At 40.7% G+C, this 24,325-nt stretch overlaps 1 protein-coding gene across 1 annotated transcript; it reads left to right on the forward strand.

Annotated features, from left to right (window-relative positions):
• Nucleotides 1-753: 753 nt before the first annotated feature.
• Nucleotides 754-22,847, forward strand: OC90 (otoconin 90; the record flags this gene model as incomplete). The annotated part of the gene is made up of 11 exons (XM_083861000.1): nt 754-988; nt 6,915-6,980; nt 7,165-7,224; nt 7,477-7,651; nt 10,243-10,355; nt 11,762-11,890; nt 18,599-18,748; nt 19,101-19,190; nt 20,768-20,942; nt 21,956-22,062; nt 22,537-22,847. 11 exons carry the CDS (start codon nt 754-756, stop codon nt 22,845-22,847), a joined length of 1,611 nt encoding a protein of 536 aa, XP_083717126.1.
• Between the last annotated feature and the right edge of the window lie 1,478 nt (nt 22,848-24,325).

A 24,325-nucleotide genomic window follows, 5' to 3' on the forward strand; every position in this document is an offset into this window, starting at 1 on the left:
GATCCCATATTTTTCTATGCTGTGACAACATTATGCTACTATCTACCCAGAGTGTGTCACCAAGCCATTAATATTGTTTTTAAATAAGAAGTTTATTTGCATTATAACTGCTGCACATTGATACTTCACTGAAAAAGGGAGTGTTCAAAGGCAAAACCAAGGAGAAAAGTGGCAATATAAGCAATGCTGACCACAGGGAGAGGTGGGATGCAGTAGTTCTCTTCCAAAATACATTTCACTGTTGTGCACAATAGCGTGAGAGAAGAACTTCTGTCATGTCAAAGAGCAGGATAGTTTGGAAAAGCACCAATTACAGCAGATTCTCAAATTTAGGCCAATGGAATAAATAGGAATGTCGATACAGTGAGTATATCCTGGGAATAAGACATGCTCTATCCAGAAGGACCTCAACAGGCTGCAGAAATGGGCCAATAGGAACTTAGTGAAGTCCAAGAAGTGCTGTAACATGGCCATGGCACTGCCATGCTGTGGGAGATCTCCCCCTGTTGCAGCAGCTCTAAAGCTGTGACCATTGCCTCTTGTCAGGTCACTGCACAGAGACTGGCTCTGTCCTCTTTGCACCCTCCTCCCCTCAGGGGTTTATTGGGTTGATGAGATGCCCATCAATAGTCTCCTCTAGTGAAGAGCCCCAGCTCTCTTGCTCTCTGCCCATGAGGGATATCCCAGTCCCTTCATCCTCTCTGTGCCCCTTCTCTGAACTGTCTCAAGTTTTTCCTTGTCTGTCCTATGCCGATGTCCCAGAACTGGACACAGGCCTGCAGGTGTGGCCTCACCAGTGCAGAGTGGAGGGACAAGGCTCCTCCTTCAATCTGCAGGCAGCACTTTGCCAATGCAGCCAAGGAGATCCTGAACTTTCTCTGCTGCAGGTGCACACCTCTTACTCCTGTTCAACCCTGTGTGCAGCAGGACCCCAGGCCCTTTTCTCCTGAGCTACTCCCCAGCTGGGTGGCCCCCAGCACATACTGGGGTATGAGGCTCCAGGTGCAGGACTTGCAAGGCACTTCTTGCTGAGCTTCATGGAGTTCCTGCTGAGGTCCTTCTGGATGGCAGAAAGTGTGACCCTTTGAAATCCCAGTCTCTCATCCCAGTTCAGTGCCACCTGCCAGCCCTCGAAGGTCCATTCTGCCCCATCATCCAGATAATTAATGGAGACACTGAGCAGGGCTGGACCCAGCACTGACTGCTGGAAGGCACCACCAGCCTCTGGCTTCACAAGAGACTTTTTGCCACTGGCCACTGCCCTTGGGGCCCCACCAGTCAGTTTTTAACCCACTTCCCGAGGCGCATCCAGCTCAGATATCAACAGCTGCTCCACAAGGATCTAAGAGGTGACCATGTCTAAAGCCTTCCTGAAAACCTTGTAGGTCACAGAGTCAAAGGGCCTTTTGCTCATGTAAGTATTTTTACAATTCCCAATCGTTAGACTTCTCACTTCTCCATGCTACAGTTCAGTGGACAGTTTGCCTCTGTTGATGGACTCTTTGAAGGGTAGCTGTGCCTGGCCCTGGCAGAAAGCACAGGTTCCTGATGAAAAGCAGCCTTCCCAAAGCTCACCGAATCAACCTTCTCCTGGATTTCACTCAGCCTTGGATCACAGCCACCGTGGATAGATTAAAGAAGACTTCCCAGCCCTGAGGAATGCCAGTGTTTAAAGCTGTGTAAACTCTCACTCATCTTTCATCACTGAACACTACCTCTTGCTAAGCTATTAAAGCCATATTCACATGCCTGAGAGATTTTGTGAGTGATTAATAACAATGGGATGACTGTTATTTAATTACAGCCAAGGGTATTAGGGAAAGTTATTAAATGGTGAAAGCACCTGCAGGACAGACTTTTTGGTATAGATCCTTTACATGGCTGGAGCCATATCACCAGATACACTGTGGGCACAATGACTCTAAGGAATCTCGTGGAAGAATTAATTAATAAATGTTGAAGTGGGTTTGATAAAGGAAGTGATCACATGGGTGAGGTCTATATCCAAGTTGGTATAAATAACTTAGTACTAGCTTTGCTGATATTCATTTGTGTTCCATCCATCTGCTTTGGGATAATATCCCTCAAGGTAAGTCTTTCTGGATGTTCTCTATAACAAGGGGAGCAGGAAGAAAACAATGTAGAATAAGCTATTTGTGACTTACAAGTAATAGACAAAAATATAGGCAAGAAATTTGGGAAAACAGACCATAAATATTTAGAGCTGTTAGATTTATAATCTCACTTCCTGAGATTTATAATCTTACTTCCTGATGAAATATTATAAGATTTTCTAATAGAAATGAATTCCATATTTGAGCTCAGAAAAGCAGGTAATAATCAGTAGGGACATATTTGAAAACTGATATATGTATATATATGTTCATTTATTTGGCTGTAAAAAGCCCTATGCCTGACTTTACTTGGAAAATTGTTCTAAATTTGAAGTAATTTGTGACTAGTTAAAAACCAATCTATCATTTGTGCAATACATTTAGAAGATTTTTTTACACACATTTCTTGAAGATCTCCAAATAACATCATATTTCTCATTAGAAAAGTTTATGATATATTAAACCAGTCTCAACAGAGATTAGAATAAATGTTTGACTATAAATTTTTGTGATATGGAACAAATATAATGGATTCCAGATAAACTGTGTTCCATAGATGTAATATCAGAATAATTCTTCATTTGCACAGTGTTTCACAATATCATCATTTAAACATAAGAATTGTTTGAACATTCTGTGGGATGAAGGAAGATGTGAAAACTGTTTGCAAAACAAAAGAAACTGCAAGTGCACCATTTTATTCCTACATGGCAGTTTCATAGATTCTGTTGACTCAAAACAATACCAAAATAAATATTGTTAGTCAGACTTTTAGACAACATTGGTAAAATAGGGATATATAAGGCTTATCATTCCTATACTATGTGCATCTACTATGATACGGGTAAAAACTGAATTTTATCAAGCAGAAATAGATCCAGGCTACAAAAAGAATGAATTCCCAAGCTGGTGTCTTCCCAGTTCCAGACTGAAGAGATAACATCCTGTCTAATATTTTACTTAAATTTACCAGGCACACCAGTCTGCTGTGTGACTTTTTTCTTGTCTTTGGATTAAACAAAAAAATGATTGTATTTCTGCTGGTGTCAATGTCCATGGTGGTGTCCAGTGGTAAGTGACAATGTATTTTATTGTTATTAGACATTATGTCCAAATTCTATTTTAAGTATGAGCATTTGGTAACAACCCCTTAGAAATACACCTTCTCTCTCCTCAAATTTTGGTGTTCAAAACCTAAATCCACTTGAAGATATTTCTTTATTAAGTTCTTATAAAATATTTTTCTCAGGACTTGTAGTGGAGCAGCAAAACATGTAGTGGGGTGAAAAATACAACCAAAAAATTGTAACTTATTTTTGCTAGCATTTTGTCATTATTTAAGTCATTAAAACTCCAAATTTATAAGTTTTATATAAAGAGATTCTATTCATTAAATACATTTCATTGTCTTAATTTTCCAAACCATTCAGTCCATCTTGAAATGTAACCCATGTCAAGTTAAAGCTCCTCTTTTGAATTTTAGTGTGAATAGGGTTTTTCTTCATAAAACTCTTTAGGTTTTATTGTCATGAGTGAATGAACTTCCCAGAGTCAGGGATGGGAAAACACCTCAAATTTCTGCAGTCTCTGCATTGTGTAGGAGTGTAAGTAAGGGTTATGATGTGAAGTGAAGAGAAGGACTCTTAGAAGGTCTATCACCATTTCTGGTCAATCCATGGGGACATTTCTAAAGGGAAGAGAAAACTCAGGACCCTGGCACAGAAAAATTCTGCACTGACCTTCATAAACTTCACCAGTTGTTCCTCTTTTGAGGGGTTGCTTGCATTGCAGTTCAGAAAAGAAACAGGGCTAACACAAAATATACAGGCTGAAATGATGAGGCTGAACCTTAAGACTCCAACTATAGAGAGAGAAATCAGAAAGAATATTCACATTTTCCACTGTAGTGACATCAAATGCCAAAATACCTGCACTATTTATTAAATAAATATTTATATTTATATTTATATTTATATTGATAATGCACTTAAAAATATCTGGACATTCATACATTTTTATGACAAAATATTTGAAGAAAAATTCCTCCTTTTAATGTTTATTAAAAGCCTGTGCAAGTGTTTAGATTCTTTCCCCCTAGCAAATGCAATCAGAACATGAAGATTTAAAGTGTTACCACATTTAGATTTGGGGAGGATTATCGATTCATATTTCTGTGAGATTTATTCAGCTGATCCCTGCTTTGAGACTGAAGCAAATATCTGTGCATGAAGTAGCATCTTTGAGAGGAATTAATGTGAATTACCTTGAATAAATCAAATGGTTTGGGTTTGCTGCACACTGACTTTTCCTGGCATAGTTGAGGTTTTTGCTTCCCAAGGATTATAATGAGCGTGTCCATTATATATGTGTCCTGCATTAGGACATTTTACTGAGCCATGGCTAAAAAAGACAACTGGAAGGGGAATTATGTTTTTTTGATGGCCTCTTTTTAGCCAACATTTCAGAAAACTGTTGTCAGGTAGGAAAGTCACAGATGCAATCCATAAGCAATTCTATATGTAACTTAACATTAAAAGAAATTCCATGGATGAGGTGTACAATGGGAAAACCCAAGAGCTGATGTGTCATAAAAGTCTTCTCAAAATTTACGGAATTTTTTAATAGGTTTTAGAGATAGCTGAGACCAGCTGGCATCCCCAGGGTCATCTGAGTTTTAAAGGATTGATTTTTGTAGTGAAATCTTTCACTGTCTCTGCAGGCAATGACATAGGACCAGTAGTTCCAAATACATGATACCAAAAGACAAAAAGAGAGTAATTACTCCAGAAAGTATTTTCTCCTTGTTCCTCCCACCCCCAATTAAAACAAAAGTAAGCAATCTTGTTAGCAAATATTGGTTCATCGATCTTGACTTGGTGACAATTAGAAAAGTTTTTCCTTGTAATGAGAGGATTAGAAGAGCCAATGATTTACCAAAATGCTGAGCAGACACTCCTATCCAGGGGAGCTTCAAATATTTATGTGTTAATTGGATGTACACAGTTCAGTTTGCTCAGAAGAACTAATTGCAAGTGGAGGTACTGGAGCAATCACAGCTTCCAGTACCTCTGAATTATGGTTTTGTCAATTTTCTCCTCTGATGCATTTCAACTCTATTGGGATTTCCATGTATCCCAAATATTTTGCTGAAAGAACCAAATGATTAGTGGCTGTTCCTCCAGACTTAGTTTGAGCTATGGTGTTATGCAGTGTGCCAAACCTGGCTCCAGTTGCACTTGGCAGAACCTGGCCCAGGTGATGTTTGTCACTGCAGAGGAAATACAGGCTTTAAGCCAGAAAATAGGGGTTAGTTTTTCTTTAGCAAGCATGTGTACAAATATAGCATTCAATGCTGGTTTTTTTGCACCATTATTTCACCTGAAGCTGAATTCCTCATGGCCATGAAGCTTTCAACAGATTTGTTTCAGTTCTGTGAAAAGACCAGCATTTGTTGGGAGACTTTTTCTGGTTTGTGGAAAGCAATTTGCTCTCCTTAGTCCTGCTGCAGAGAAGGATGCTTTTGATGGATTACTGTTTATTTAATAGCTTCTCATTGTGACCAAGTATTTCAGGAAAAAGAATAACACAAGAGGAAGCACCTCTTCCTGACTCAATCCTGTATCCATATTCTGCAACTGAACTTGAGAAATTAATTGCTGGGAGCATATGACTGTTACCATGAAAATCTTGTTCACACCACCAAAGTTGTGGACATCTTGAGAAAGCACTTATATATGATCTCAAAAAAGAGAAACAAATCCTATTTTTCCTAATCTTTTGCTAAACATAGAGTTAAGCCTCCTATCTAAAATCCCCACTGCTCTGCTTTACTTTTACACCTATATTTATTGCAGGAAAATGTAACAGATGAGCAAGACAACTTGTCAGCTCTTTTCCAGAGTTCTTACAGAGAGAAAGGACAGCTTTCCTAAGGCCAGTTATTCTGAGACATAAGTGATGCCATGAATTTAACGTTATGGGCTTTTTTGGTTTTAAATATTTAGATTCTTGAGACAGTAAATACCCTTTACTTACTACTTTTTTTTAAAAAAAGCCAAGGTTAAATAAATCCAAAGTAATATACTGACTTTTGAAATCATGCAGAGGAAAAGAACAGGTTAAAAAATGGGAAGGGAGAGAACAAATATTAGATTTTACTCTAATTCAGGACTTGTCCAACAGAAAAAAAAAATGGAAGTGTTGAAAATACACCAAATCCACAATGTCATCTTCAAAAGGAAGACAAAAAAATTAACTTAAAATATAAAGAGTTATAGGAAGAGAGACAATGAGGCAATAAGGCAATAACCAAGATGGACTCAGAACAACCAAATCACTTCAAATAACCTTGCTTCACATTCCAGCACAGGGTTACAGAATCTTTGAGACATAGGTGGGCACTAAACCAATTTTATATAATTCTACTGAATTGTCCCAGTAAATGTTACTGTTCAGATGAGAACAGCAAGACAAGGGTTAGCTCATCCTCAGCAGCAATACTCATTTAACAGAGACTGGGTTTGGAGCTGAAGTGAATGTGAATTACCAGTCCACACCAGTCCACACCAGTCCATACCAGTCCAATTTTGGGCTTCCCAGGGTGAGTGTAGAGCTGAGCAAGTATTTCATGTTTTGATAAATCAGCTTACCTGTGTAGGAAGATATTCAAAATATTTTCAGTGTGTCATAATGAAATATGTGTTGCTGGTTTATTGTGATCTTGTGGGTTTTGCTTTTTGGCTTTTTCTTTTTTTTTTTACTTTTAAACCTTTTTCTTCTCAAATTTATTTGCTGAGGTAGGTGGCCAAGAACTGAAGCCGCCAGCATTCCTGCCAGAGCTGCTTAACACACCTGAGAGAATCTTGAGTAAGAAAGGTTTAAGCTTTACTTTCTGCAATATTGCATGGCAGTGGGAATCCTTGTACTGCAGAAGCTAAGAACTCATCTCAAAATGGTTTAACCACTGAAGTGAGACCAGGGGAAATCTGGGGACACTTATGGTCATTTATTTTTTTACAAGTAAGCTTCTTTGTTTATTTTTTTCATTTAGACAATGACACACTCTTCAACGGAGTCTTTCAAAATGTGGAAAGTGTTGCATTATTTTTTGGTATGTACTTGTTCCAATTGTACTTGAGCATGGAATAGAAACCCTGTGGGGTTTGTTTTTATATATTTACTAAGATGAAACAGGATTTTTGTGGATGCAGATCTCCCCAAAGACCGCTGTAACACTAAACAGTGCTGCCAAGCACTGCCCAATGTCACTGCCTTGCCTGGTCTCCATGTTCCTGCAAATGTGTGTGTCCCACACCTGCCTCACCTCCACTTACCAGGTGCTTTATGGCTGTTCTCTTTCCAGACTGCCTGGGTTCTCACTTCACCTGGTTACAGTCCATCTTCACTAACTTCCCTGCCCTTCTCAACTTTGTGAACAAACTGAAGTGTGTCACTGGGTTTTGTCCCAGGGATTTTGAAGACTATGGCTGCTCTTGCCGGTTTGAGATGGAAGGGCTCCCTGTGGATGAAGCTGATGAGTAAGTCATATCTGTGAGAGGTCCTTTTCTTCCCTGAATGGTAATAAATGCCCTCATGCTTTGATTATCCAAAGCTTAACACCTGTATAAATGATTTAAAAATAGTAATAGAAAGATAGATTTATTTAGGGGTAAGTAAGACCCACACCATCTGAGAGAAAATGTAATCTCAGGCCAGGACAATCAAATGGTTGTTCAATTAAATCGGCAGGAGATGGGAAAGGAAATTCAAAGAGAATCAAGATACATCCATGTCTGCAGAGAAAATTAGTTTTACAGCAATGTAATATATTAATTCCCTGAGCGAAGATAGCAATGGCTCAGAAAATGCTAAGCCTATAGACAGGTGGAAATTAATCCATCCACTCTGCAGCATGGGATGGCTGGGAAAATGGAGATCTAACCCTGCTACTGGAAAAGAGCCACAGAACTTCTTTGTGAAAGGTTTTCTGAACAATTGTGATGACACCCTGAAATGGGAGCTCGAGTTGGTTCAATGGATTGATACTCAAGAGCTGAGCACCTGGGCTTTTGCTTTACTCAGCTTCATTTTAATGCAGAGCAGCACAAACCCAGAAACTGCAGAAACATCCATCAGCACGTTTGTCCTGAGAATCATCCACAAAGCCAGTTTGTATTTACAAATTGTTTTGCAGCCCTGGGGTGAGGTTTCCTTACCAGCACAGAATTCCTACTGCCGTGTGCAGCAAACAGAGACTGATTATTGCCTTGCCACTGACAGAGATGTGCTCTGCATTCAAGGGAGCCTCCAAACCAGTGGTTTGTGTGTCTTTCCCAGAGACAGTTCCCACAGTGTTGCAATTGTTTTTCACTGATTTTATATCTTAGAAATTAGTTTTGCAAATCTTGGGGCTTGTTTGTGCCATTTCTGTTCCACACAAAAGGGCTCAATGCCTCACTGCAGGTTTTTAAGGCATTGAAAAGTCCCTGTGAGATCCATTTCCCATTTCCCAGAGTAGTTCATTGTCATATTTAAATTAGGAGCCAAGTCTACCTCCACAGACCTTGTGAAAAAGAAGCAGGCTCAGAAGACAATCCATGTCTTACAATGTCCTGCTTGCAAAGGGAAACAAAGCAATTTTTTAGATTAACTGTTACAGTAAATGTTCATGTAATTGTGAATCTCTGAACAAACAAGAGGCACAGAGAGTTTGTGTTAGATTTCTTTTGCAGTTAGAGGAGCTTTTAGATGCTAACACCTCACTAGACCTCAGGTAGAGTCAGGAGAGTGTTGAGACATCACCATTAGGTGTTCAAAACCCCATTCCTGATGGAGCTCACAGATTTCTGCCTCATCTCTGGAACAAGGCACAGTAGGATTTGTGGTGCAGAGGAGCCATCAGACCTTTCTGCTGAATGCTATTTGCCCTCACTTTTTTTAGATTGATTCCTTTGACACCTTCTCTGGTTTTGAAGACAAATTAAATAGTGTGAACATTATTTATTAATGCAGTCAGTGATTTGATATGAAATTCTTTCTAAACATAGGAGGTGAAAAAGGGCATGTGCAGCCTAGAAAAGCTCCCTAGAAGGAACTCTGGCAAGGAGCAGATGTCAGCCTTCCTGGCAGCAGGTGCTGGGTCTGGATGCTCGTGTTGTCCTTGCCTTCAGCATTGTCCAGGCCAAATGCAACTCAATAACAGAGCTGTGTTTTGAGTCCATTTCTCTGAAATGAGGGTATTTCAATCTGAATCTAACAGCAAGACCCTTTAATCTATGTAACAATTTTACCTGGGGAAAATGATGACTGTTTTACTGGTATTTCATTTACAGCTGATGTCAATGCAGAGGTGTTGTATTTATCTGCACAAAGAGCTGAAGAGAGGAGAGGATTGAAGAAGAGCTTGTTGATTTAGTTGACTTTTTATTCTTATTCAAAGCTTAAATGGCCCTGCAGGCAGTTTGAGGTTGGCAGGACAGCAGGGGTGCAGGAAAACACAAGGTTTCTGACTGCCTGTGTTGTATAGTGGCAGGAGAAAATTGCTTTTCTCCAGTGTGAGAAAAATATTTTGTGGCCCTTTCCCATGGCTAAATGATGCATTTCAATTGCGGTTGTTGCATCCAAGTACAAGAAATAGAGGATAAAACTACATATATTTGTATAGTCTAAATGAGACACATGAATTCACATTGCAGAGCCATTAACCCTCCATGGGTGCCAGGTTCAGTGTAGTTGGTCAAATTTGCAGTGACAAAGGTTGGGACAGGACTGGATCTGAGATCTGCAGAGCTGACTTGTGAGGTTTTGCTTGTCAGTGATCTGACAGGACTGAGGGGAAGTATTTGTGCACTGGTAGTGGATTTCTCATTTAAAGTGTCTGCAAAGCCCTTGCAAGCACCTGGGTAGCACAGAAGGACAGAAATGTCTGGTAAGACCTGCTCCCACCACTCAGTTTTGCATGTGGCTGTGATTATCCCACCACTCTGACCCACTCAGCCTTTCTTTTGTTTGGGGATCACACCTTTTCTCCTTTGGCATCTTTTCTAGTTTTGCATAAGAGCTACCTGGCATCAGTCTGACCTTGAGCTGAAATGGAATTGTTTGAGCTCTCTGTGATTTCCTTTTTAAGATGCTGTTTCCAGCACCGCAAATGCTACGAGGAGGCGCTGGAGATGGAGTGCACCTGGGACCCAGCAAAGATCTCTGCAGATGCCACCTGCTCTACTAAAAACCTGACTTGTGGTGAGATTGACCTGCTAAAAGAGCTTAACACCGGAGCCTCACTGTGACCAGAAGTTTGTTTTAGTCTACTTACCAAGAGATACAGACAAATTAATCAGAAACCATCTCCACTTCCCAGAGCTCCTCCAACAGGCAGCCTCTTCCTGGGGTTTCCCTTACTCTGCAGGACCACTAAGCATTGCTTGAGGTGTCTCCACACCTCAGAAATGCAGCAGATGCTGAGGAGAGACCTGAAAAACAACCTTATTTTGTGGCAACAAGGCCTGATTTTTCTGCACTTTGAGAGATTAAGTTTTTTGTTCAGTGGGTCACACACTCCTCAGCTGCAGCACTATCACCAGTGAGGGCAGAGATCATAACAGGAACTTTTCCATGCAATGCTGCTGGTACAGGCCCACAAGAATGCAGTGGGATTCTTTAAAGCCTAATAACATTTAATATAATTTTTCATCAAGTATTGGCTCTCAGAAAAGAGTATATGCTAGAACATGTTTTGAGGAGAAAAGAGGAGCAGAATCCCCAAAGTAATACCCTTATGTCCTATTTACATAACAATCTGATCCAATTTCCATTTCTTGTTTCAAATTAAAACCATTTTTTACTATTTAGGCAAATCTCGAATAGTCCAGGTGCATTTAAACATTAAAAATGCTTTTTAAGCTCCTTCCATAAAGTCCCCATCACAAACACAAAACAGAAGTGTGACAGCTAGGAAAAGTCAATATTTGTTTAAACTCTGAAAGGTAGGAGATTTTGAAGAGGGAAAATAGTATTTCCTGGGAAACTGTTTCACATCCTTCCTTGTTAGGAAGAAATTCTTAACTTTGAGGGTGGTGAGGCACTGGCACAGGTTGTCCAGAGAAGTTGTAGGTGCCCCAACCCTGAAAGTGTTCAAGGCCAGGGTTGGATGGGGCTTTGAGCAACCTGTCGTATGGAAGGTGTCCCAGGGGGTGGAATGACATGAGGTTTAACACACCTTCCAATCCCAGCTGTTCTAAGGTTCTCTGATTCTTTATAAGGAGCAAATCACATCTCACATGAAAGGCTTGGATTGTGGACTGTGACTTCTTGGAGTTAGGAGGAATATTTTAATGAAGTCTGTGAAATGTTAAATGAAATATCAACTGGATTAGTTTTCCATGGAAAAGTTAGAGCATGGCTTTGTAGTCCTCAATACTCTGCAGACACAACCAAACAGGAAATAATTTATTGACAGCCATGCCAGGCTGCATCAAATGATGTTTAAAACAAGAATTGGACTATGAAACTTGACCATGTTTTGTATGGAAAAGAACAGTATAAATAGGTTTGCACTAACAAAATACAAACCTTTCAGGGAGGAAAAAGCAGAAGGTGGAAAAATATTTTTCAAAAGCACCTTGTTTGGATTTTTGTTTTATTTCCAGAGTCTGTGGATCCCTGTGTACAGTTCCTCTGCACCTGTGACAAAGATGCCATTGAATGCTTTGTGAATGCACAGATTAACTCCTCCTTGAATGGGCTGGATGTCTCCTCCTGCCCATCTCCAGTTACAGGTAATAATAGGGGTCTGATCGACTGCCCCCTCCTGCCAGATTTCCTGCTGGCATCAAATGTGACCCAGGGAGAATGAAGCAGGAGCTGAGTGCTTTCCTGCCATAAATCTGGTTTCATATGTCCCGTCCATCTACTGCTGCTTGGGTGAACACCAGGAGAGAAGGTGCTAGAAGACTGATTACTATCCTGGAGGAGGGCCAGGAGTGGCTTCTGATCTGGGGAAGGGGGCTGGAGCCCAGGAGGAAAGATACAAAGGTTTAGGGGAGATCTTTTTGCTGTTCTAAGTACTGAATGGGATGTGAAGAGAAGATGGAGCCAGACTCTTCCTAGAGGTGCACAGGGACAGGACAAGAGGCAAGGAATACAACTGCAACAGGGAAATTCCAGTTAGATGTGAAGAAACTTTTTTATTCAGGAAGCTTCTTCTACTTGGAATGTATGAGTGATACCTCTGATGAGGTCACTAGCAGGAAATGCTGAAAATATTGCTAACCCAAATCTTCCCTTAAACCATTCAAAAACTGTCTGAAAAGCAAAACCAGGCTTACTCTGTTCAGTTACTTGGTTTCTATTCTGGAAGGAAGAAATCCCTGCTAAGGATGAAGGGAATTGTTTATCCCCATGGTCACACACTGATCCATGCTCTGTAGCTGAAATTACAGCTTTGCAAGACCAAATGCCTACCCCGTGGGATCAGGCCTGGATTAAAAACTTCATCAATATGGATTGTAATCAGAGCATGGCAGGGGCAGGACCTCTGGGGTCCCAGGCTGAGGGAGATGTGGAAAAGCAGCATTAGCTTTTCTGATACTTTGGCTCACAGTCACAGCCTCCAGTGCTGAGGAAGACACACACACACACACCTGTATCACACCCTGGATGTGTGCACACCCTCCTGAATGCATCAAGGGACAAGAAAATGCCCCAGGAAGGTTTGCATCAAAGCCAGGTAGTTGTCTTCTTTTAAGACCAGTAAGCTTTCACTGGGATTAGATGGACCTAATATACAGAATGGTAGATCCAATACACTAAAAATAAAGGGGAAATTGTCTGGTGCAACAGGAAAATAATGCTGATTTTATCACTGCTGATAAAGGCAGATTCAATTTTAGTTCACTGAGCGCCTCTGTTAATTTTAGGTGCCTGATTATATTTCAGTAGAATTTAGTATCCAGATATAAATACAAAAGTGATTTTAATACTACTCCTGTAATTATAATAATATTTAGAAATAAATTCTCTTCTGATGACTCTGATCATATTATGCTGTGATACAGTCTAAGGAGCACCCTAAGCCATGAGTTTCTGGAGTAATTTTTTTTTTTTCAGAGTTGGTTCAACAAAGGACTGAGGAAAGAGAAGCTGTGACTGCATCTGCAGAGGAAGGTTTGCAAATTAGAGAGAAAAAAACCCCTGATTTCAGCTTCCAAAAGCTGAGAGAATACAAGATGTTTCCTTCCTTTCTGCCCTTCTAAAAGGACTGATGTAAGAGTAGATGTAATGTTTTGGTGATGGATTCAAGATTGAATGGGAAGGTGCAATTTTCCAATTTGTGCATCTAATATGTTTAACCAGTGTTTACAGTAAGTTTCCCAAGGGCTGAGAATGAGCACTCTGCAACAAAAACCTGTTTTCATCAAAACAGCCTTTTTTCCTTGGGAACACAGGTTGGAGCAGGTGAGCTGTTTGGCAGAGGTGCTCTCTGTGGTTGCCAACCACTGGACCCAGAGTCAATTACATATTTCTTGTCTTTAAAAAATACTGAATTAATTAAGGTCAAGCAGTAGCACGAGGAAATTCTGAGCATGGTTTGTGCCAACAGCCTCCAGTTTGGTGGTTTATTTAGGAAGAGAGTCAGGCTGAAACCTCCTCACTCTGGAGCCTCCTTGGTGAGTCTCTAAACCACAAGACCAAGTAGTTCTCATGACAGTCTTCTTTTTCTTTGCTACAATCAGTGGTTTTCTTATGAGGAATGGGTACTTGCAAAACCTCAGTGCTGCAGTGTGAGAATCTTTTCTCTAGCCTGCATGGTGAGCACTGCAACACGAGAGGCCAGGGACAGAAGTACCCAAAGCCCTTGGTAGCTCTGGGAGAGGACAACTTGTAATAGAGGGCCAAGATATGATGTAGAGAGTGAGACCAGCCCTAGACTATTACCCAGTTTGGCTGCTGAACTCTTGTTTTGTGGCTCCATCACAAGCAAAGCCACACTGCTGTTAAGGGAGGAGTGGCATCACAGCTTTTTGGAAAATGGACTGGGAGTGCTGGTCCACAGTTGCCTCAATAGGAGCCCACGTGTGCCCAGGTGGCCCAGAAGGACAATGGCACCTTGGCCCGTGTCAGCAATAGTGTGACCAGCAGGAGCAGGGCTGTGAGCACCCCTCAGCGTCATGAGGCTGCACCTCGAGTGCAGTGCTCAGTTCTAGGTCCCTCATTTTAAAAAGGTCCTTGAGGTGCTGTAGTGTGTCCAGAGAAGGGCAGCAAGTCTCATGAGAGGACTAGAGAACATGTCTGATGAAGAGTGGCTGAGGCAGGTGGTTTGTTTAGTCTCAAGAGAAGGCTCAGGGTGGGCTCACTGCCCTCTACAACCACCTGACAGGAGGGTGTGGTGAGGTGGGTGTAGTTGGTCTCTTCTACTGTGCCTGCAGGGAAACAATCAGAGGAAACGTCCTTAAGATGAGACAGGGGAGAGTCAGATTAGATATTGAAAGAATGTTTTCACTGTTCAGGTGCTCAGACATTGGAATGGGCTGCCCAGAGAGGTGGTGGAGTCACCACTCCTGGAGGTGTTTAGGAGGTGTCAGGAACACTGGGTGATGTTGGTTTAGTGGTTTAGGGGTACAGGGGCAGTGCTGGGCTGACAGTGGGACTGGGTGATCTGAAGGTCTCTTCCTGTCTTGACAATTCCATGATTCTCTGTTCATAGACCCCATGTCTGCCAAGCACACAAGCAGCATGCACTGGACATGTGCAACCAGGCCACTGCTTAACCCAGAAATTCACAGAGTGGTTTTGTGTTGGAAGGGGCCTTATCTCATTCCAACCCCCTGCTATGGGCAGGAACACTTTCCACTAGACCAGCTTGCATGGGGAGATGTCAAAAGTTGAATTTTTTTGAGAACCTGAGTTCAAGATTTAATGTGTCCTCTGTGTGTGCCATTGCCCTAAATGTGAATCTGGAATATGAAAACCATATGGATTTTTTTTTTTCTTTTTTAAAAAACAATGTTTCTGACATTTAAAGGTTTGTGGATTTATTTGTAGTTTTTTTGTTTGGTTGGTTTTTTTTTTTTTTTTTTTTTTTTTTTTTTTTTTTTTTTTTTTTTTTTTTATAGCAGCACATGCACAAGTGTAGGTGCCTGAAAAGGCTTTATGCTGAATGTAGTGCTGGCTGTTCCTTCATATCGCTCCTGTATTATCAAAGTAGTTTTTTACCATATTTTTCATTCTGGCCTAGCAGCAGTTCCAGTGTTGGTTCACGTTTTTCTATCTGCTTCTGGGACACTTTGTAATAGAAAATGGAACTCCTGAAGGAGTGAGAGCACCTGTATTTGCACTTCTGTAGCAATCTTTTACTTCCTGAAAAAACAGCTACTCCTGTTCCCTAATGAGGCACAGTCCATTATAAGACTCCAAGTATTACCAAGGAATAAAAACCGGTATTAGGTATTTCAGAAAGCTGAAAACAGCACAGATAATAATTCTAATCAGTCTTTGAAGCAAAACCAAAACATTTGGAGAACCATTTACTATTTAACCAGTTGTCTCCCTGTTTAAGTCCAAAGAAGCTTCAACATCAACAACAGTGGAATCTTCATTAAACCAAAGCTAAGCATCACTGAGAAACTCATTCAAAGGCAAACTAGTTTTAATTCACATCACAACATCCTAACACAGAAAAAAAGTGGAGATGATTTTTTAGATAAGTTGATAACTATGTTTATAATTTATCAAAAGGCAGCTGACAAATGAAAGTAATTTTATCAGGTAAAGAAATAAGTTAGACATTAGGGAGCTATTTGGACCTATGGCTGCCCATCCATACCTGATTTTCAGTGCAGGCAAACACAAGGTGTTCACAAGGAATCCTTCTGTGCACAACACTGGAATTCCAGACCTAATCCTGTTTAGTCTATTTGCCTGTCAAATGGACTTAATACTGAATTTCCCAATTCAGTCATATTTATGCTGCTTCTTTCATAGAATCATAGAATCCTGTGTGAGTGCTAGGTACATTATTTTCATGCAGGGAGATTGATTTATCAGTATCTGTCTACAACCATCAATATGCCACTGAGAAAAACAGGCAAATGCCTATCCATGATATGTCTGTATCTTCCTGCTTTCAGAAATGCTCTTTTCAGCAAACTGACTGTTCATAACTGCTGGCAATGTGTTTCCTGAGTTTATATTATCTATTTTCAACAGTGTTTTCTTTTGAGCCCCATGACATAGTCTTGGCAACTTCCAAAGCCAGAGGTAAGAGTCATTAAACTTTTGTTGACAAATTTGAGACTCTTGACTCCAGGTCAAGATGGATTTTCTGTTATGAAGTTCTGTGGTGTTGCAGTCGAAAATCTTCAGCACAGGATTTCTGGATAATATTTCTTCTGCTGACTTGCACATCCTTCAGCAAAACACTTTGCTTCTCCTAATTACCATCTTTATAAATCCAGGCTGTTTGGTTAAGCTTTATAATGCTTTAAGTAAAAGTAATTTCAGAAATGCATGGAAGAAATTCAGCTGGAAGGTAACTACCATGATGCCTCTGTTTTTTGTTCAGTTACCTCAAAGGACCACAGAGGCACAGCTCCTGTTCCCCCCATCCTCTCCGCAAAAGGTCAGTGACCCTCAGTTTTCCTTTCTTTGACTGACACAGCAATTCTTCATCCAAAAGCATCACAGTTAAAACTCTGCATGGTAGCAACAGGGCTGCTGGAGAATCAAATTTAGATCAGGGTCAGATAGCAGATACACAAACAACAAAACCTGGCTGAGAAGCATTAGCTGTTCCTTGCCTCCAGCCACTCATTTTCACTCTTCATCCAAGTATTTCTGAAAGCCTCTCCACATAAGGTTTTATGATATAATGGTTGTTTCTGTAAATTACATTCACAGCATCTTCTGCCAGAAGCATTCATTTTGATTTTGCCTCCTCCTTTATTATAGATGATTTCATGAAACTCTCTCCCAGTCTAAAACCTGTTCCAGCTTTCACAGGTGTGCTTGGAGCACAGCCTCACCAGTAGGTACAGCTGAAAATGAAGCATCTTGGTAGATCTGGAAGTTTCCTGTGGCCCCTTTTGGGTAGAAAGGATTATCCAGGTGGGCTGAAATCCACCAGAAAAATGTCAGAGCAAACTGCATATGGAGAGTAGAAAGCAGTCAGTTTTTGACTCTGATTACACCCTCTGAACAATATCCCTGTCTCCAACCCCAATGAATTGGGCATTGCTGTACTAAACACTGGTCAAAATCACTAAATGCTCTCCTGCATTAACTTGAATGTATCAGAAAATCTGTGTATTGTGCTGCAGGTCTGCACAGCTCCCAGGAGATTTTTTGTGATATCTATTCTTAGCTAAGTGTAGAATTTCCCAGACTCTGGTTTTATTTTCTACATCCAGCATGAATCACTTTCATTTTTTCAACATTCCACTGCCAAACAAAGTGGCATAAAATGTGCACCTTGCTGAGGTATCAAAACCAGTGTGTGACTATTGATTCCTTTCTGCCACCTTTAATGGGCTTTGCTGTGTTCTTAGCAGTGCTTTTATTTCTTTTAAACTATTCTCTTATCCTCTGACAGGTTATTTTCAACACATGCTAAACCCAGAAGATCAGAGTGACAAGTTTAATGAATTTGAGTTTAGTCTAATTAATAAATTCAGCCAAAGAATTCAAAAGGGAAGCTTTAAAAATATGAAAATACATGCCCGTTGCTATTTTCAACATGTTTATTTTGTGAAATGCCACATTGTTCACATTGACATTTAGAAAAAATGAAACTATTTGATAAGTGTTTTCATTTACAAATTAGTTTATATAAAAAAGGTTTAAGAAGTAAGAAAAATATTTTAAGTACCTCCAAATTCAACAAAACATTCCTAATCAACAACAGATCCAAAATCAAATACTAATCAATTTGTAGGATAAAGAATCTCCTGAAAACAATTATTTGTCAACTTATTTTCCCCTCAATATTTCTTTGTGGTTACAACCCAGTAAACCCTTCAGTCACTCAGCTCTGCATCAGTTAAATAATTTTCTCCTTTTATTGATGTTACTCTCAGTTTTAGAAATTTCAGTTGAACAGACACTTTTTAAAGCAATTTATTCAGAAAATAACATCTCATGACATCTCACCTGTACTTTATCTCTCAATACAGCTAAGCAACAACCAACATGACTTTCAGCACCTGACCCAGCTCTTTCTCTCAATACATAGAGAATTAAAAAAAAAAAAAAATCAGCAGTTAAACTGCTCATAGTTAACCACAGTCATTTCTTCTGAAAGGCAAGAGATGTGTATAAATGACCAGTGTGAATACTCTGCTTTTCCAATTTTCCTTAGATATTCCTTCTCTATGACCATCAATTCACACTCATTCTGCCTGAGGATATTACTCTCACCAGCTATCTAAAATTAAAATCTTGCTGTTTATTTTCTATTTCTTCTTCTGCTTTCTTTTTTCCTGCTTATTCAGAAGAAGATGGATTTATGGAAGCCTTGGTCCCAGTGGAAGAGATAACCACCTCCCCTGCCTCATTCCCAGGAGACAGTAACTCGATGCAAGTCAAAACTGTCCCCACCAACAAGAGTCCTGAAGGCACACCTGCAAGGACAAAAGGAAAAGGCAAGTGAAAAAGGAATTACACCTTTTCTAATTGAGAGCACTCCCCTATTCCTGTTCACAGCTATCTGAAGAGCATTTTTCATGGATATACATATAGCATTAAACTGTTTTGTTATTTAAATCTGGAGGTTGCATACAATACAGGATGTGCAACACTGACTGGCCTGGAAAGGGCAGCTCACTGACCAGGAAAGCTCAACTAAACATTAATAAACAGCCTCCTACTAAGAATGAATAAATTTTAGAAGACTGCAGTTGATAATAGTTTAGAATATGCATTTTTTGGACACAGTCCTGAAAGAAGAGTTTATTCCACCTGCACAAATCTAATGTATGCATTTGTCTTCTTCAGAGACAAGCCCAGCAAAGGGTGGCCTGAGCACAGCTGCTTTTGGAATAGCTCTGGACCTGGGACTGTCTGAGAGAGGACCTGCAAGAAAAGGTAAATAAAGGGGTTTTTCCCCATTACATCTGATGAAATATTCAGGAACCTCTATATTAAAATTGGGTCTATATTATTTAAAAATATTATAGTTATTTTAAACCAGTTAGATAAGCACACATGTATTGGTATTAAGAAAAACAGGAGGTGGAGACACCTACAAAAGCTTCCATCACTTTCACCTCTTCTGCCAATATGCTGTCAGTAACACTTATAAAAACTACTTAGTATAACCTTGTAAGTACATTTTTCATATAATGCAGTATTGAAAATGAGCTCAGGGAATGTTTTCCCCTGCTTTTGTTTGTTGGAAGTAATATAATCACATCTTTAAATTACTTTGTTTTATAAGCAGCAGCAGCTGCAACAACAGGAACTTTCTTGCTCTTCTTCATTGTGACCTTTTGCCACAGTCTTGCCAGTCAGGCTTTTTCTCACCATTTCTGATTCTGTTCCAATTTCTGCTCAGAGATCCCAGAGATCCTAAGACATTTCAGACCTGTCACTGCTATAAATCCACACTCAAGGACTGTCCCATCCATCTTTTTAGGCTTCCCAATAGAGAGAAGCAGCCCTGAAACTGGAAAAGAGCAGAAGAATCAAACCCACTTTTCACCAAACTGGAAAAATTGATTTTAAAATACCAGATTTTAGAGAGCACAGATCAATTCCCTGAACCTGTGGTTTGTTCTGTGAGTTAATATGAAAGAGTCAAGACCCAAGAAGGCACATGGGAACACAGGAAGTTGACAGGAGCAGAGAAACAGTCTAGAGCTGCAGAGGGGAAGATGAGATTACTCATGGGAGAAAGGAGGATGCAGAGGGAACAAAAGCCCTCCCTCCCTCCTTCTCCTGCTATCCAGCCATCAGCCCCTTCCATCCTTTCCCCAGCAAAGTCCCAGAAGAGGCCCCTTTGATGTCTTTTTCCTGATATGGAACACTGTGTTCTTTCAAATCTTATGAATAATTCTCAAAATATCAGTTCTGCCTGAGTAGAGGGAGCCATAGAGGCATTAGGATTGGGATTTGGTGATGCCAAAACCTCAGCAGTACAATAGCCATAAGAGCAGATCACTCTTGCATTTGGTCTAGGGGCACCACAGCTCAAATTGGATTATATTTCAAATGAGAACAACAACAAAAAAATATTATTTCCTTCAGCAAAACATGGTCATTTCCTAGCTATCACTGTGGAAGAACAAGAGGTTAGGACTGTATTCTCTGAATTACTAAGACAGAAACAGTTGAATACTCAGCTGAGTTTGAATATTCCAAAATAAAAATTTATTTATGAAAAGATTTCAAAAGACTGCTAAGTATTCTCACTGCAGCCCAATTTGACTTGTATGCTCTATCTTCACAGGGATCTCTCTCCCCTTCAAATACTGCCTCGCCCTTTTGCTGTCTTGCTCAGTCAGCTCTATTCTAAGAGCTGTAATACATGGACTGGAGTAATAATTTAGAGATGGTAAAATTTTGTTCTTCAAAGTTTCTGATAGCTCTGGAAACACTTCTATCCTCATAAGAGAGCCGTCAACCAGTGAAAACATGCGTCAAATAACAACTTTGCTTTGTAGTGTGTGATAGATTGACCTTTCTGCAAGAGAGAGGACGTGGAGGAGTGGAGAGGGAGCTGCCCCAGCTTGGAGAAATGCTCTTCTGCCTGACTGAGAGATGCCCAGAGGAGTTTGAGTCCTATGGCTGCTATTGTGGCCAACAGGGAAGAGGTGATCCCATCGATGCACTGGACAGGTCTGGGCTCCTCTATGTGCCATTAACTAATTGTGGGTGTTACTGTGGTGCCCATGGACCAAGGAAAACCAGTATCTCTTTTTTGGGGGGCATTGCACAGCTAGGTAGCAGTTAGTCAAGTCACATTTTGGGTAAAAAAAAAATCTGCTTAAATTAAAAGCCACAAAATACTGTAATATATAATACTCTAAACCACTTTCTATTGTTGTGTCAATGTTTTGGAGAGGACTTACTAACTCAAAATAAGGAGAACAATGGGAGGTAAGCAGAGCAGAAGGAGGAGTACATCAAATGGTGGAAGATAAGGGTTACAGTGAAACTTGGCTAAGTGGTGCCTTGGAAAGTGACTTATGAAGAGAAGAATTGACATCCACCCAGGGTACACTGTCCTTCAGAAGGGAGCAGAGCTGGAGCAAAGTTCTGTTGGAGCTGCAGCCAAAAGCCAGCACGGCTGATGACGAGGGGCAATGCAGAGAATTCCACAAATGAAAGCACCTCTTGGAGTGTTGTATTTACAGATAAAATCTCTTCCTCTGTGGAAGTTGGTAACAGTTAGGGCACATCAGGTCTAACTAGAGCACACACCTTTTTCCTGCACTCACACACAAACAAGAGCCCATGCATGAAATACTGGATTAGATGATGGCATGATCTGGGTATCATGACACAATTTTCAGTTTTCCAGCCAAGAACTGAACACTGGAAGACACTTCTCATGGCAGATTAGATCATGGTTACAACTGTAATTAACAGAGTTGTGTTTTAATTTTAAGACACATAAACACATGACACAAAAGGAATTAGGAAGAGGGAAGTGAAAGTAGGAACAAGTATAGGAAGAAGGTAGGAACAGCTTGGGTTGTTTTTTGTTCTTCATAGAAAAAAAAAATCCAGGGTATGAAAACTAATTTTTTTAGTTTTAATGAGCATTGACAATAAAGACAGATAAATAATTGTGAGCATTCTGAGATACAAGAATAGTGTTTTCCATTTACTTCTACTGTTTATTTTAGATGCTGCTTCTCTCATCACTGCTGTTTGGAGCAAGTTAAGAAACTTGGATGTCATGCAGAAAGAAATTCGAGATCTGAAGTTGTGTGTTTTGATCACATGCCAAAATGTAAGCCTGTGTGAGAGGAAATTCTCATGTCCTGATGACAGTGTATCAACATGATAGACTGAGTGACACAGTGACAGAGCTGCTAGAGCTGAGTACGGAGACAAAAATATTTAGCTTACAAAAAATTAGCATCTATAAACTTGAACTTTTTCCTAGTTGAGACAAAGGTTATTACACTGCTGTGTATGTGACCAGGTCAGGCTGAGAAAATTACATTGAGACATTTTATAATTGTGGACAGAAGTCAGGCATTTGTGTATTTACTTTCACAAATTCAACTAAAGCCAGTAGAACCTTCCACTGCCCAGCACTTTGGTGTCAGGCTTTTGTTGAGGTAATTAATGGTGACTTTGGAGGCTAAAATTCATGGCAGATTTGCAAATTTTATTTTCAAAAGCTCATCTATCCATGGCAAATTATACATGAAGTAAGTTAAACAGCTTTCAAACATTAATTGTGAAAGTTCTCTTCCAGGCATTGGGCAGAGCTCGTGTGAGAAGCTCCTGTGTGCCTGTGACAAGGCTGCAGCCGAGTGCATGGCTTCTGCCTCCTTCAACGAGAGCCTGAAGCGTCCTCAGGGGCAGCAGTGCCGAGGGGAGAAGGTCTCCTGCCCTGGAGACCCTGCTGCAAGGCCCCCAACAGGCACAGAAACAGGCACAGGGGGCTCCAGCTCCGAGGAGAGCAGTGAGGAGGAAGGAGCCCTGCAGAGCAGATCCCGAAGAGCTAAGAGAGGGACACAGCATCGCATTGGGGACTCCAGAACTGTGGGACACAAGGGCAGATAACCACCCACCCCCAAGGCTGCCTCACACATCCCAGCACTCAAATGATGTAACCATAGACTAGGATTAGGTGTTAGGCTGTATTAACTCCTTACTGTAGCAAGGTCAGCACTATGTACCACCTGTCTAGGTCGGATATTTCCTTAAATCACTGCTTGACAGTGTTCTATATAATTTCACTTGATTTTTTATGTAGAAACTGTTATGATCAGACTGACTTTTGTTAACTGTGCACGTGGTTCAGACTGGATCTTGCTGATGGTGGCCAAGTATTCCAGGCTTTTAATTAAACCAACCTGCAACTACTTCAACTCCTACTGCAGACATTCTTCCTTTACTGAGTTTAGCAGGAAACACCCAGAAGCAAAGCTAAAGTAATTACATGAAAATTAGTTCCTCTTTTCATTTCTGTCTGTAGCTGTGTGTGATTCCCTTCTGAGGGACCCTCCCTTCTGAGGGTCCAAAATGCTGGACAGGATCTTAGTGAAGCCTCTTCCTTCCCAAGTTAAGGACATGAGCAGGAAACTTCCCAGCCTGGTACAGGTCTTGGACTGTTACTCGTTATTGCTCTTCCACGTTGGGGGTGATGAAATCACAATGTGCAGTCCAAGGGCGATCAAAAGAGACTTCAGCACCTTGGAATCAAGGAAATGTGGAGCACAGATCATTTTTTCCCCTATCCTTGCAGGGACAGACCCAGTCTATCCATGACTGGCTCCCTGGCTGGGGTCACAGCCAGAATTTGGGGTTTTTTGGCAATGGGATGATCAGCAGAAAACCGGACCTGTTTGTGTCAGATGAGATTCAGACTGCCCATATGGGCAAGAGCAATCAGGGCTGACTGACAGGCTTTAAAACAGATTTAAAGGGAGAGAGGTGTAATAGCAGGCCATGACAAATCTCTAAAGATCCCCCCAACCCAACACATTCTATGAGTCTATAACTCACCAACACTTCCTAGAACAAAAAAAAGTTGCTAAAAGCTTCCCAGTGATTCAGCTGCTCTGAAAGGAATGAATTTCTTCTCCATCATCTTGTTCTACAAGCTGAACTTTGTCACCAAAGTTCATTCCTACAGACCAATGACTGTATCCTCATGGTGGGTGCAGAGATGGTGCCTGTGTTCTTCCAGATCCTGCAGCAGCTCACCAAACCCCAGCATCTGATCCTGTGTGAGCTGAACAGTGTGAGAACAGCAGGTGAAAATGCCTCTGAATGTTCTTGGATGAGCAGTTTATTTTCTATAAACTTCTGGTGATATGGCCCCTTCAGTATTTTTCCTACATTAAAAGTGCAAAGGAATACCACAGCGCAAAAACTCCCCGAACAAACAAACAAACAAACAAAAAACCAAACACTACCAACCGCTCCCCCCCCTCTGCAAAGTGCAAACAAACCAAAAATCCCACCACACAAAATCCCAAAATAAACCCCAAAACTATTCAGTCACATGAATCCCTCTGGATCCCAGTGGCTACACC

This window comes from Zosterops lateralis, assembly GCF_965231275.1.
Source record: "Zosterops lateralis genome assembly, chromosome: 1".
Lineage (NCBI taxonomy): Eukaryota > Metazoa > Chordata > Aves > Passeriformes > Zosteropidae > Zosterops > Zosterops lateralis.